Raw genomic sequence first — 16,320 nt, 5'->3', positions numbered from 1 at the left:
CTTTAATAAAATGCCTATTTGTACAAACGACATTTTAAACAAGTAATATAATTTTATCAAATAACAAATCATGTACTTATTGATTTTGTTTTTTTTTGTTTTTTGTTGATGTCTTGGATTTTTTCTGTAACATAACGTCCAAAATTTTCCTGCTCTGGTCCTTAGCTCGAACTCTTCCAGGTTTTTTGTCTCGAGCCACTTTTGGAAGCAATCTTTAACAAAACAAAATAAAGCAAAATGTCATGAGAAAACTTTAATATGCATAAAATATGCATGTTACTGCACAACAATAAAATCATATAGTTTTCTAAAGACTTCAAAAACTATTTACTTGAAACAAAGTACAAATCATTTACTTGCATGTATAGGCCTTCTCAGAGGAGCTAAACTCCTAAATGTGAGGTATAAACTTCTAGCCTATATGAAGACTAGATAACCTGCTCAAAGGCCACATGACTATTATTATGAACAGTTTTATTAAATGTCAACATTTTGCACAGAAGATATGTATAAGATTATTAGCAGGTCATTGAGAAATTTTAATAAAATTCAAGTGTCCTGGTCCAAAAGAGACACATGTAATATTTCATGCAGCAGTAATATCCTCCATCATTTTCAGATTAGTATTCTTTATCAACATTCTTACTTACTTTTTAGTGCTCTTAATTTGTGAGGGGTTAGAGGGGGCCTGGGGGTTGTCTTTGTTGTTGGACAACTTTTACCCTCCAGACTCCGGTTGGCCAAAATGTTTGTGCCCCAAATGCACACTGCCAGCTCCTTCACAAACAAGCTGTCCTTGCTGTTTCCTTGGACTCTCTTCCACTGATTTGTATTGATGTAAATTCCTTCACCAATGTGCGTCTGTGTGAAATTTTATTTTATTTCACGATTATATGTAAATCATATCAGTATAATCAAAGACAATACCACCATTACTGTACATTTATAATTAAATCTAAAATACCCTTTCTTCTTCTGAAGCTTGCTCTTTCTGTTGGCTTATTTCTACTGCAAATATAAAATAATTTAATAATTATTACCTTACTTTTGGTAAATGGACAGTTGTAGAATGATTAAATTAGTACAATATTATTGTGCATGTCTCTTATCTCTTATCAGAGATAGGATGAATGTATAAGTGTAACCAAGTCATTCATGTTTTATTAGCAATATACTTACCAACTGTTGCTTGAGAAGTGTTTAATGGGGGTGACAAGTTGGATTGCCCTGAAATGTATAATATAATGATAATAAATCTTCAGTACAAGTTTGTATCACAGATTAAATGAACATTAACTAGGGCTTTTTTATTAGACAATAGGTAGACGCAACAAGCTGTTAGTGTTATATGCAACAAAATCACAAACACCTTCTCAAGCAAAACAGATAATGTTCAAAATATAATAACAACAGTAATAGTAATAGCAGTATAACTGAAAGGTCTTACTAATTGTTTGAGGGGTGTCCATAAAATCAGGAAGGCTGTTATTCTCTATAACATAAATGAGACCTTAAATGTAATTCACTGTCATTACATTCAATAAATAGTACAGCTTTAAATTCCAGTTTAGATAAAATGATAACGATTGTTTTGTGTTTTGTGAGGCAGCCTTTTAGGAAAGAAGGGTGAGTGTTACAAACTTACCAGGAAGGATTTTGGAGACCAAACACTTTTGGAGTTCAGTGTTCAATTTTCTCAGTTGTTCCAGTTCACTAATGGCTTCTTGATATTTATGCCCAAGTACTGTGTGCTTCTTCTTTAATTCATCAAATTCAGATTTGGCAATTAATTCATCATCACTGCCACTAGATGTTTCATCATCCAGCAGAATCCTCTGCCTCTTTGATTGACTATTAGAGGCACACAGTGGCTGGATTATTTTCTGGCTTTGCCGCTCTTTTAAAATTTCTATTAGTGAGGCCCGCTTTCCCTCAATAATGCTTGCCTTTTGTGACATCTGCAAATAATAATAGCACATAACATCTCACTTGCTCTTATCATATATATATATATATATATATATATATATATATATATATATATATATATATATATATATATATATATATATATATATATATGCATGCATGCACATATATACTTACAGCAGTATCTTCAATTTCTTTCCTTTCTGAGTTTCTCTGGCTCTCCACAGGATTTCTCTCCAGTAACTTTGGAACCCGAATCCTTTTCCCTGCACCTAGAATGTCCTCTATTTCTTCAGAAGTGTCTGTGAAGAAAAATATGTAACACTTTAAACCGTAATACTGGTCAGGCACACTCAAGTCTTCCCTCTTATAATTTTTATATATGATTATATAAAATTTATATACAAAAAATTAATACAAACATTTATATTATGCTCAGTTTCTTTTTCATGCTGAATGTCGAACCCAGAATGATAGTTTAATCATTGAATGTTCAGTATTTGTCTTATACAAATGGCTCAGCTAAAACATGAAAATCACAGTTTACAGACCTCCGTGTTTAATTATAATTAAAGAGCAGATATTGTCAGTGCGCTTGCGGCATTTTGGTCCTCAAAAGGGAAGTGAAAAGTTCTCCACCAACATTCTCAGTTAAGTATTACCCAAGAACAGGTAGAAGGCAGCCTTTCGGTTAAATCGTGCCCTTTTAAACTTGATCAACTAATATGATTCTCAGACCAGACTAATTATAAGAATGTAAAAAATGAAAGACAACGCATGGGATGTTGCATCGGCTGTTGGTGCAGAAGGTAAGTCTTTTGTTTTATAAATATATTTTAACGAGCAAGGTGGTCCATGGTCGCCAGGCTACCGCACGCGACACAACTAACTATATAAAGGCTTATTAGGTCTTATTAGGTTCGTAGATGATGTTGCTGAGTAACCCTCTTAATGGTAACACGAGTAGCACAACCTGCTAACTAATATCCAGTCTTGACAGTGTAGACAGCTTCATACAGACAGATCAAAGTAACATTTAATGAACAGACCACGGACGATTTTGATCGCTGCGACAGGTAATGTTTTGTAGATCCCGGTTCGGGTAACTTGTAGCCAAATTGTATCAGATAGCGACAAGTTTAACTCACGTCGTACGTCAAACAAAATGTTGAATTGTTATTATTATACGATATACTATTATTCTGTATTATAAAAACGTTAGCTACTTACCTTTTAGCATCAAGATTTGGCCAGCGAATAACTCCCCTTTCCACAGAATCCAGTATGCGTGTACTGCAGAATAGTCTTCTGTATTTTTTGGGTCAAAGTTTTTGATGTCTTTAATATGTACAATATTTTTTACTCCGTCTTCGATGTATTGTACGTAGGCAAACATTTTATTAATGCGAAAAAAATCTTAAGGAAAGAACAAGGAAAAATATGAGAGAGCTAGGTGGCTAACAAACTTGTAATGGTATTCGAACGCAGCCTCCATTCGAACAATTCTGAGGCTCGCGCAGCTCATCAGTGCAGGACATTAAAGTATGACACGGTGATGCGATTTTATAGCCAGCAATAATGAGGACACACAGACACATACATATATAATTATGCTGTGTGTGTGGTGCGTGCGTGTGAATAGTGTATATATATTAGTGGTGGGCCGTTAACGCCGATAACGGCCGACCACTAATTAAATTTAACTCGCTTGCAGACCGTTTTTATCTGTATATATATTCATGAACATTTACCTGACGCATTTTAATGTTGCTTTGTGTTTCAGGTTTGAAAAGTGCTGGAATTTAGGCTAAAGTACATTAAAATGTTGAAATTACGTTAACAAATACGAGCCTCTTGTAATTCCAGGACGAAACATGAGAGAACGTGAAGACGTTAAGATTGAGCGTTTTGAAAATAAACAACCATCAAATAATGTGATAAAAAAGCGAATTATTTTGAATCATTTCGAGTATATGTATTAATATTTAACTTAATTATGTTTATCATGCTGGAAAATATTGAAATGGACCTTGAAAGTGCCGTACAAGTGCTTTTAATTCCACCTTGTATAGGTGTATGAACCCTGCAAACATGACTTTGTCGATCGCGCTGAAGCGCAGCGCACGCGCGAAGTTACAAAATTCGACAGGTGCACGACCGCGCGAGGCACTCGCGCACGGGCGGAGCCTCAGCGATTACGTAATTTTCGCCGCGCGGACCCCTCGCGCCGCTCGCGGCGTGTCAATATTTAACTGAATTATGTTTATCAAGCTGGAAAATATTGAAATGGACCTTGAACCCACTAAACATTAGACGTCTTATGGACGTGCAGATCAAGTCTATATTGCGTCCGTCGGTCCAAGACCAATTCTGGACTTCTACTCGACGTGCAAACTAGGTCCGTTATTTGGACGTCTAACTATGACCCCACTTGGACGTCGATATGCAGTTAAACACTTGAACGTCGGAATTTCAACGTCACGGAGACGTCTAAGAAGGGTACAGAAATGTACATGATACATAATATTTGTTTTTTTTTATATTAATGAACATTTCTAAATGTTGAGTAAAGCGGTATGAGAAAATTTGTCTTTTGGGCGATAAACACTTTTGCTCGACTCCGTCAACCTAAAACTCCATGTCCTCAATGGTGCAGCCTGTGAACTGTAATAAATCCATATTATTATACATTATTTAATGTAGACACGTATAAGAAAATGTATGTATTATCAAAATATTTGTTTATATATTGTTAAATACAATCAATTGACTATGATACAAAAGTGAGCCTACATAAAAAGCTCGAGCGAGTTGCCTCGCGCATTTAGGAGTTTAAATTAAAAAGAAATCCGTTACTTTTTACAGTTATTTACTGGCGATTTCAAGGTAACATTAACAACTGGTCTTTAACAAACCTCAAAATATTAACCTAAAATGTTTATATGTTGTAGTAACAGATCAATAGATATAATCACATTACCTTGTACTTTTGTAATGGATTTTTGTAAGGTTTGTTACGTTTTAACGTTAGCCAAAAGGCTAGCTAGCTACTCACGTATTGGATGGAAGAGAGATTATAGGACGGCATATTCCAAAAAAAGTGATTTACGACTTTGACCTCTAGTTGACCACCCCCCCCCCCCCTCCCCCCCCCCCTCCACCCCCCCCCCCCCACACACTCCCCCCCCCCCCCTCCACCCCCCTCCCCCTACCCCTCCCCACCCCTCCCCCTCCTCCCCCTCTGCCCCTCCACCCCAACTCATGACATCATCATCACATTAATCACGTCAAGACGACCAAAGAGTATTAAGTTGTGCTTTGAAATTTTGCTTGATAAGGTTATTTAAATCATTATTTTGATCTTCTTTGATGTTGACTCACCGGAGCCGTATAACCCTAGACACCTGCGACACACACACACACACACATACATAAACAAACACATGCACAAACACGTGCACAAACCCTAGTCACACAGACCAGCGCTAAAAGATAGGGATCTCAGACACACACACACACCTGTAGTCTCACACACACACACACACACACACACACCCACTCCCCTGAACAGAACAGGAGGATCTCAGACACACACACTCCCCTGAACAGCGCACACACCCCTAGTCACACACACACCCACTCCCCTGAACAGAACAGCGCACACACACACACCCCTAGTCACACACACACACACACACACACACACACACACACACACACACACACACACACACACAGAACCGCGCATGCGCACACAAATATGCTTACTTTGAGTAACTTCAAACAGTTAACAAAACTATGATGAACCAATGAAGAGGCATTCTCAACAGACCAATCCGGGGTGCGTGTTTAGCGCACGAGCATTTAAAGGGAGAGAGGGGGAACGTTTCCTTGAGGAGTCACCATGCAGTCTATGGTGGTATTGTCCATACAAACCATTTTTTCCTGAGAGAGGCCTCATACTGACTTAAAGCTGTAACTCTGAGGGTCCTCGGTGTCTCAGGCACACATTCTCTATATGACCTTGGCGCCTTTCTCCAATGAATTAACCCCCCTGTCACTGATTACAGAGCATATACCCAGGTCTCCCATACACATGCACACACACACACACACACACACACACACACACACACACACACACACACACACACACTCACATACATGCATACATGCATACACACACACACACACACACACACACACACACACACACACACACACACACGCATGCATACACACACACACACACACGCATGCATACACACACACACACACACACAGACACACACACAGAGTAATATATCAAAATACATCTCCCCCATGTTAAAGAAATGTACAAAAAGGTGCTTCTAGCATCGTAGGAAGTTAGATGTTTCACTCGCGTGACCAGGACCCGTCCAAGGAAGCAAGCCGACATTTAATATGAACACGTCTCGAGCAGGAGGTAAGACTTTGGAGTTATTTTGAATGTATTAAATTACTATAGTATTATTATGAAAGTAATAAAACGTAGCTAAACCTTAAATGTACTCATTTAAACATTTATACTATATTTCACAAATGATGTATAATAAGTTAACGTTATAATAAGTTAACACAATAATATGTATAATTATATGTATAATAAGGTAACACAATAAGTTAAAATTGCATATTGATTGAACGTTACATTTAAAACTGTCTTCCATGCAATGTAGGAGTTCAAAGAGCATATTGAATGAACCTCGGTTTTCACAGAAAACTTTCGTTAGTTATCCTACACTGCCTTCTAGCGGACATTTAATGTATTGATTTCATTAAAAGATTTCTGAGAACGGTTTTCACAGAAAACTTCTATCATTCTTCCATTAGTTATCCTACACTGCCATCTAGCGACCATTTAATGTAATGATTTTATAAAAAAAGATTTCAGGTTTTGAAATGTTTTTCAGATAATTTCCTACCGAAATAATATATGTCTATTGTTCATAATATCTAGATAATGAAGATGAATTTGAATACCAAGAGATTTCATTATATACTGATCTGGACGTCGAACATATAGCGATTGTACATCCTTTTCGTGCATCTCCGGGTATGTTTTATTTTAATATTATTATTTTGAATCATTATTATTCTCATTTGACTAAATTATTCTCATTTGTCTAAATTTTTTCAAAGATGATGACATCATTAATCAAGCGATGAACGACTGGGAGCCCGCTCCAGCGTTAGAATCTCAGTCAGTAATTACTGAACAGGGTCCGAACGCTTGGGAAACGCTGTCTGAAGCCAGTTCTTTGCGTTTCGACAGTGGGGAACATGCTTCACCGCTCAGAGGACCTCCTCCGTCACGTACGTTTTTTGAATGTTTTACCGAACATGATGATGTGAAAAAAATGATTTCACAATTCGATAGTAAGATTGTTTACTCATCTGTACTTTAGCCGCCAACGCAACTTCAAATCAGGAAGACGGAGCGGGTCATCTTCAGGAACATGAACCGAATCGATATGTCATGGAGGAGGAGGAGGAGGAGGACCTCATGACTGCTGATCTCATTCGAAGGGCAAGAGACGCTCTTGCAGCCGCTGAACATCTGAAAGTCGCGCGTATCCACGGTACGCAGAGCCAAGTGAATTCTGCCGCGTACGCAGTGTTAAGCTCAGCTAATTTGCTTATGAACGAAGCCGTTATTAGCGTCAGGGAGCCCCTTTCATGAACCAATGTGTCTAATAAAGCATTTACACGAGTTCACTCATGATATATAACAACGTGTCTAATAAAGCATTTACACGAGTTCACTCATGATATATAACATGTCTAATAAAGCATTTACACAAGTTCACTCATGATATATAACCAACGTGACTAATAAAGCATTTATGATTTACACGACTTCATTCATTGTCTTACAGAAATAAATCACAACCTGCCTGAAGACGCGACGAACCCTCACGTTTTAGAAGCCGTAAATTCTCTGAATGAAGGATTGGCAATACCTATCGATTACAATGCTCAGAGCCCCGATGCCAGATCCGAGATTACACAACCAGAACAACAATACGATTGTTTCCAAGAACTAGAACAATATCTTAGAGGTTTAAATGATACAGTAAATCCTTACGTTTTAGAAGCCGTAAATTCTCTGAATGGAGGATTGGCAATACCTATCGATTACAATGCTCAGAGCCCCGATGCCAGATCCGAGATTACACAACCAGAACAACAATACGATTGTTTCCAAGAACTAGAACAATATCTTAGAGGTTTAAATGATACAGTAAATCCTTACGTTTTAGAAGCCGTAAATTCTCTGAATGGAGGATTGGCAATACCTATCGATTACAATGCTCAGAGCCCCGATGCCAGAACCGAGATTACACAACCAGAACAACAATACGATTGTTTCCAAGAACTAGAGCAATATCTTAGAGAATTAAATAGCCAAACCTCTGATAATCAAAATAACGTACCGATTGAAATTGATGAGGAGAGACCAAATTATTCTCACCCCATGATCAATATTGACGCCGAACAAGTAGGCTGTGGAGCGGCTACAGACCCGAGCATTAGAATTAAAAAGAGGGAAAAGTTCAATAACACAGAAATTAGAAGGAAAGTAAATTTCTCCTCATTAGAGGACATCAGCAGTTTCTCTGATTTTCACAACCACGTTTTAGGGATTATAGATGAGATGGTAGACGTTGCTCGCGAAGCCGTAGAACCGAACGACGTCATGATTTTTCAAATTCACGGACCTAATCTGAGCATTTCAGAACCTATTGAAGTGACCTCTGAGGGAGTAGCGTTAGATTCGTTTCTATCACCTCTCGAGAAAGCTATGCAGAGCAACCATGAAGTGTTGATGAGCGACGCCGTTGATTTGGTGATTCAATTAGTGCACGCTCCGAGGGGAGGGGGTGGGGACAGGAGAAAATTATCAGGCCTCCTCCATTCCGAAGTTGTAAGGAAAAAGCTCAAGCATTTATACGTTTTTCTAAACGAGGGTAATAATTTGTGTTTCGCGCTGTGCGTCGCTAAGCTGTTGAATCCTGGGAGGAGTCATTTTGAGATATGTAGGATAGCGGAACAGTTACAGAGAGATGCGGGATTAAGACCCCAAGACGAAGTCGGGTTTGTGGACGTACATCGATTTGAGAGTCATCTCAACTGTAAAATTGTAGTATTGCACCGTACCGTCTCCAAAAAAGGATATTCATTTTTTCAAACCTCTGAAATCCCCAATGATCGGACTTTGTTCATATTTTTACACGATAAACATTACTATGGTGTAAAAAACATAAAAGGACTTCTAGGCGCGGCTTACTTCTGCAATTACTGCTACGCTACTTACAATGACCGCAGGTGTCACAGTTGTAAATACGCGTGCGGCGTCTGTAACGATTCCGAATGTCACAAACACAAACAGAAGAGTCTCTTACAATGCCCGGACTGTCTAAGACTGTGCAGATCTCAGTACTGTTATGACAAACACAAGGAGTCGAAAAAGACGAATGAAAACATTACGTACACATTATGCGAAAGAGCGTACTATTGCGCACAATGTAACACGATGGTTAAAACATCATTCGCTGGGCAGAAGTCTCATAAATGCATCGGTCAAAGCTGTAGTCTCTGTGGGGAGAAGATGGATAAACTGTTTAATCACCAGTGTTTTATCGAACCTCTAGAGAAAGAAAAGCGGAGCAACAAACTCATCTTCTACGATCTAGAATGCCATCAAGCGACGGGTGTGCACGTTGCAAATTTTTTATGTTGCATGGATTTTAAAGGAGAAACGTGGACGTGGTCCGGGGAAGACTGCGTCAAAAAATTCTTTGCAAAATTCCGCAAGCCCGCATACAGCAACTATATGTTCATAGCACACAACGCTAGAGGATACGATTCCTATCTCCTGCTTAACTACCTGGTGAAAGAAGGCGTAGTTCCTAACATCGTAGCACAAGGCAGCAAAATTCTGTGTTTTACCGACCCCGAGTTTAATCAGAGGTTTATCGACAGCCTATGCTTCATGCCTATGAAACTCTCCGCAATGCCTAAAGCTATGGGGTTCGAGTCAGACGCTAAAGGATACTTTCCACACTATTGGAACATCCCGGAACATCAGGACTATGTAGGGCCTTACCCCGCTCCCGAATTCTACGGTGCCGACAGCATGATGCCCAAAGATCGCGAGGAGTTCTTCCGATGGTACGAAGGGGTCAAAGGAGGAATCTTTCTATTCAAGAAAGAGATGGCCAAGTACTGTAAGAACGACGTAAAGATTTTGAGGCGAGCCTGTCTGATATTCAGGGAAGAGATCTTGGAAAGCACACAAGTCGACCCCTTTAGTTGCATCACCATAGCCAGCGTGTGCATGAAAATCTTTAGAACAAAGTTTCTTTCTCCACACACGTTGGCCATTCCACCGTTGGATCATTACGTCAGCGGGCAGAAATCTTTTTCGTCTTCTTCTATCCAATGGTTGGAGTATGTGGCGCAAAAGCGGAAGATAAACATTCAGCACGCTCTGAACGGTGGGGAAGTGAAATTTGGTAAATACGCCGTGGACGGATACAGCGAGCACAAAGGCGTGCGGAGAGCGTACGAGTTTTTAGGGTGTTTTTATCACGGCTGTGATAAATGCTTCGCTTCGCACGAGCATCACCCTCTGACCCAAGGTACGACATACGGGAGTCTACTCGAGAGAACGAAGACGAGAATTCAACACTTGAAGCACACTTACGATCTGCGAGTGACCTCGATATGGGAACACGAGTGGAGCGAGATGAAAAAGACCGACGAGGATGTGAAAAGTTTTCTGAAATCATTTGACTTTCCAGAAAGGTTAAATCCCCGCGATGCTTTGTTTGGGGGGAGGACCAACGCGTTAAATCTGCACTACGTGGCTCAACCCGAGGAGAGGATCGATTACTACGACTTCACATCTCTCTACCCATTCGTCAACAAAACAAAGACCTACCCCCTCGGACACCCCGTGGTTGTATTCAAGGACTTCCTACCGATAGAACAATATTTCGGTATAGTCAGAGTCAAAGTTCTGCCCCCCAGAGGCTTGTGGGCGCCTGTTCTGCCCTACAGAGTAAACGGCAAACTCACCTTCCCTCTCTGTAGAACCTGCGTGCTACATCGGCTGTCGGAGTGCGAGCATAGCGACGACGAAAGAGCCCTGACGGGTACTTGGTGCACTCAAGAAGTGATCAAAGCCGTCGAAAAAGGCTACGTGGTGCAGAAAATCTTTGAAGTCTGGCATTTCCCCTTACGCTCCGACACCGTTTGCGGATTACATTAAAATGTTTTTGAAAACTAAACAGGAGAGCAGCGGGTACCCCTCCTGGGTAAAATGTGCGGCGGACGAGGAGGAATACCTGAGAGGGTACGAGGAACATGAAGGAATTCGTCTGGACGCTGGGAAAATAACGCATAACCCCGCCAAGAGATCTGTGGCTAAACTAGCTCTAAATTCTCTCTGGGGAAAAATGTGTCAGCGGCCCGACAGACTGAACACGACTCTGATCACGCAGCCTGAAATGTTTTTAAAGTTTATTTTTTCAACGAGCATCAAAGTCAGGGACTTGTCGTTCTTGAACGACGATGTAGCGCTTGTGCAGTGGCGACAGGCCGACGTCAGATGCATGGACCCCGGCGTCTCAAACGTTTTCATAGGCGTTTTCACGACCGCCTACGCCAGACTGGAGCTTTACGAGCTCATGGACAAATTGCAAAGAAGGGTTCTTTACACAGACACAGATTCGGTGGTGTTTGTCTCCCGTGACGGAGATTGGATGCCGCCGTTGAGCGATTATTTGGGGGGACTCACCAGCGAACTCTCTGAAGGCGATAGCATTGTAGAGTTTGTCAGCGGAGGGCCAAAAACGTATGGTTTCCGTACATTAAAGGGTGAGAACGTTATGAAGGTTAAGGGGCTCACGTTAAATTACACCAACGATAAACTAGTCAACCTGAAATCTTTGACGGAACTGGTCGACGAACACGTTAAGAACCCCTCCCGTTCTAGAGAGATAATGACGTCCCGCAACATGATTGTCAGGGATAAAATAGGCTTCCTCCTAAAAAACAAAACACAACAGAAAAGGTTCAGGATCGTGTACGATAAGCGCATTTTGCTGCCCGATTTCAGGACTCTGCCCTACGGGTATTAAGCTTTAACATTTTTGGGTCTCCGGTCATGGAGCATTTTGATGCTAGGTTTCAGCTACCATTTTCTTGTATAGTTTGCGGACCCAGTAACTGTGGAAAATCTTTTTTTATTAAAAAGTTGTTGGAAAAATGTAATGAAACGATGTCTAAAGTCCCGGATAATATCGTTTGGTGTTATACATGTTGGCAACCTCTGTACGATGATTTGATGAACAAAATAAATGTTCGTTTTGTTCAAGGAATACCCGAATCTCTGTGTGACGACCAACTGTTTCCTATAGATAGGACTAACCTTCTCATTTTGGACGATCTCATGAACGATGCCAGCAAAAACGACGAGATTGAAAAAGCGTTTACAAAATACACGCATCACAGAAACTTGAGCGTTTTGTATTTGGTGCAAAATCTTTTCTTTCAAGGTAAGACTAGTAGAACCATCAACCTGAATGCAAACTACATGGTTTTATTTAAAAATCCCAGAGACAAGTCGCAGATCAGCGTACTGGCGCGTCAAATGTACCCCGGAAACTCAAAATACTTTATAGAGTGCTTTCAAGACGCCGCCTCTAAACCTTACGGCTATTTATTAGTAGACTTGAAAGCTCAAACGCCAGAGGAGCTCCGTCTTAGGTCAAGCGCGTTTTCCTGGGAGAACCCCGCCGTGTACGTCCCCAAGAAGAAAAAATTCAAATAACGCCGGGAAAGAAAATGTCGGCTCGACTAAGGACGAACCTACCCGCGTTGAAAACCTTATATAAGTCACAACCCCGACGTAGGAAGGTTATATTACACGAAGCTTCGCCGGAACTCATACTTTCTATATGCGAATTGGCTTTTAATCTGCTCCGCGGGAACATTCCTCTGACCGCTAAACAGTACCGTGTTTTGAAAAGACAGAAAAAGTGGATAAAACTTTTTGCGAATAAAAGAGCTTCTGTAGCTACAAAGAGAAAAGCTATTAACCAGCACGGAGGTTTCCTTCTCCCTCTGCTCAGCGTAGCCGTTCCCTTTATAAGCAGCCTGCTATCGGGCAAAGGATAAAAAATGGAGACTGCTGAGAAGATGTATTTGGTTCCTCAACATCAATTAGATATGCTTAAAAATGCGTCGACGGGTAAAGAAAATATAAGACGGACCGTTGAAAATGATTTAGACGCGGTTATGCGTCACATTTTATCTAGGACGGACATGAATCCCTACGACAAGGCTAAACTTTACTCCGCGGCTTTGCAAAGATTTTTAAACGTCGTTAAAAGAGGCGAAGAAGAGGAAACGTCGCGATTAACCCTATCCCTCCCCAAGGAACCGATCAGCCAGATACAGGATCAACCGGTAGATCTAAGCGTGACCAAGGACGAGATGGTAAAAGAGGTTATCGAAAACGTACCGGCGAGAGCCAGAAAAAACGCCTCCTACATTCTGGACAAAATAGCTAAATCGGGTCAAACGGCATCGTGGAATGATGAGGGAGAGCTTGTTTTCCAAGGAAAAACGATTAAAGGCTCGCACATGCTGGACTTGATTAAAAACCTCACGGCTACCCACAAGATACCCGACAACAGACGCCCCCTAGGCTGGAATGAAATACTACACGCGGTAGCTACATTAAATGTACCGTATTCCACCATTCCTAATGACGCCGTACGTCAAAAAGTGTCGACCATTAAAAACTCGACGAGTTTCGCCCCTGCTAGTTCTGATTCAACTAGTTCTGATTCAACTAGCTTGAGTTCTGATTATGCTTTTAACTCTTCGGCGTGGGTGAATTTTGATTAAGGACATAAAGACAACAATAGGCGGTTGTATCGTTTATTTGTTCATTGTAATTACAATTTATTAATAAAAAATACTAAAAGACAAAATGGCGTCCGTCTAATCTTTTACAGAGCATTTAAACTTTTCGCCGGAACACGCTCGCTGATTACAAGTAACGGAACATCTCTTATTCAGTCTAGTGTACATTTTTTTGACAAAAGCTACAACCATTTTATCGTTGATTTTTACATCGTCCTTATAATTCGATATAACTTGATTAAACGATCTTCCTTTAGCCCTTTGACATAAAAAGAAAACGCAGTGAGGGCCGCAGCAAACGGAATCAAAGCTCTGAACTTGTGTAGAGTTATGTCTTATTTCTTTGCAGTTCTTTTTCATAAATGAATAAATAGATTTAGGAAAGAGTTCGTAGTCTGGAGGGTTACCGTAAGAATCAAAAAATTCTCCGGACCTTTCGTCGTTCAGACACAGGGCCAACCAGTGCTCCCCGGGCATATGACTGGGGTGCGTGTTTACGACAAACATGGCGGGAAAGCGTTTCAGCTTAATGCTAGGTAGCCGGTCGCAGGGAACCACTCCCGAAAAGACTTTCTCCAAAGCGCGGCAGCTTCTCATCACCTCGGTAAGTTCTCCGGTGTCCATGCGTTTTTATTGGTAGTCGATGAGCACGTTACGGTGGTTATTTATTTGCAGTATGGTATCGAACGTTGCGTAAATAACGAGATTTATGGTCCTCGGCAGAGGATTTTTAAACCGGAGTTCCATTCTCATATTTCCGGACTTTATCAGCGACAGATGCTGCCCTCCTTCATCGTCGGGGGATAGATTGAAAGCCAGCAATGTGTAGCCTCCTATGTACTCTTCACGACCGATGGAAAGAGCTTGATCTTTAAGGTGTTTTCCCGAAGCCAGAATTAGCGAGTGATATTCGCGAACGGCGTTACCGGCTTGAAAATTCGGTTGAAAAGGCTTAGCGGGATGTTGGGTTCCGTCCACGTAGAGTGCGATAAACTCCGTGTCGTAGTGTTTGAAATTAAAGGGGTTTTTATTGTAGGCTCCTACGTACGCGTCGTTATCCACCATTCCTATAACGACGGTTTTTGGAAGAGGGCCCAGGAACAGATTTTCTTGGGTGCATACGCGGCTCCCCGCGGGTAAACTGAAGGTTTTCATGCACACCCTTTCCATGGGGTACTTGGCTGTGGCGTTCAGAAGCGCGTGCGCGTGGCCCAACTTCACAGCGGGAGACACGGTGACTTTTTTCACAAAAAGAGAAGCCGTGAGTATTTTTATAACGTAGTCCGTCTGTCCTTCTTTCATCAGACAAAACTCGTCTTTACTCCTTACAAATTTAATTTTCAGGTCCACTCCGTTCAGTAAAAATTTATCCTGAAAAAATATATCGGAGTGAATGTATCCGATCAGGTCAAAGGGACTACTTTCGCCGCTAAACGCGGCTCTGCTTCTGAGACCCATGTTCCGGCCCGCCGGGTCCGTAGCATCCATATGCTCCGCAGTGTCCTTGTAAAACATACCGCTTGAAAACTGAGTCTCCAGCGTGTCCTTGCCGTAATTCATGAGGCATTCCATGACTGCTCTGTAAGGGTACGTATTACTCGACTGACTGATGAGTCGGTCTCCTAGCATAACGTCCACTTGTGAAAAAAGGGAGGCTATCGGGTAGTTCACGACGCCGACCTTTGCGTCGGCGGCTATGTCGGTTCCGTCAGGGTTTGTGATTTTACATCTTAGGTATAAAAAAGTGTTGTTGAGATCCAGGTAATCGTCGCTATTACCCGCTACGTAAAAATCTATCGGCGCTCCTCCGTCTGCAACGGATGAAAGCGGCGGTATTTCCACGTACGCGTACTTTTCGATACTCGTTTGAGTATAAGGCAGAGTGAAGATATCCAGTTCCGTTTTGGCGCATTCGGCCGACATACTATGTAGAAAGGCCATAGCTGTTCTAGAAGATGTTCAGTTTTCTTTTGTTGTCGGAGGAAGGACGTTTACCGCTTCTTCGTTTGGTTTTATTCTTCACTTTGACCTTACTCGCGACGACGTTGCGTTTTTTATACGATGACGCGAGGCGTCTTCCGGGAGGACACCTAGCGTTCCTGCGGGCAATGGCGGCGAGTCCCGATCCCTCTTGCTTCTTGGCCACAAAGTTGCTAATCACGTCGCCTACTATCCCTTTCGCGGCGGTTTTTAAATGAGGCGTTGCAATAGAGAATCCTCTTTTGATAAGGGGAACCGCCATCCTAAAAAGCGATTTGAACATACCACCGAGTCCCGCCCCATACATGACCGGGGACCCTTGGAACCCCGGAAGACCATTTCCGGCTTGATGCTTATAGTAGTCCACATAGATCTGAGGATCTCCGTAACTCGTTCGATGCATTTTTTTTTTACTTCTTTCTTTTCTTCAAATGTAGAATGAATGTTTTA

The 16,320-nt window shown here is 41.4% G+C and overlaps 1 protein-coding gene across 1 annotated transcript; it reads right to left on the bottom strand.

Annotated features, from left to right (window-relative positions):
- Positions 1-14,520: 14,520 nt before the first annotated feature.
- On the bottom strand, positions 14,521-15,813 carry LOC143506187 (uncharacterized protein F54H12.2-like). Its single transcript, XM_076996254.1, has one exon. It carries the CDS (start codon positions 15,811-15,813, stop codon positions 14,521-14,523), a length of 1,293 nt encoding a protein of 430 aa, XP_076852369.1.
- Between the last annotated feature and the right edge of the window lie 507 nt (positions 15,814-16,320).

This window comes from Brachyhypopomus gauderio, unplaced genomic scaffold, assembly GCF_052324685.1.
Source record: "Brachyhypopomus gauderio isolate BG-103 unplaced genomic scaffold, BGAUD_0.2 sc429, whole genome shotgun sequence".
NCBI classification, from domain to species: domain Eukaryota; kingdom Metazoa; phylum Chordata; class Actinopteri; order Gymnotiformes; family Hypopomidae; genus Brachyhypopomus; species Brachyhypopomus gauderio.
Note: the sequence above shows the minus strand (reverse complement) of the source record. Positions and strands in the feature narration are given on the sequence as shown.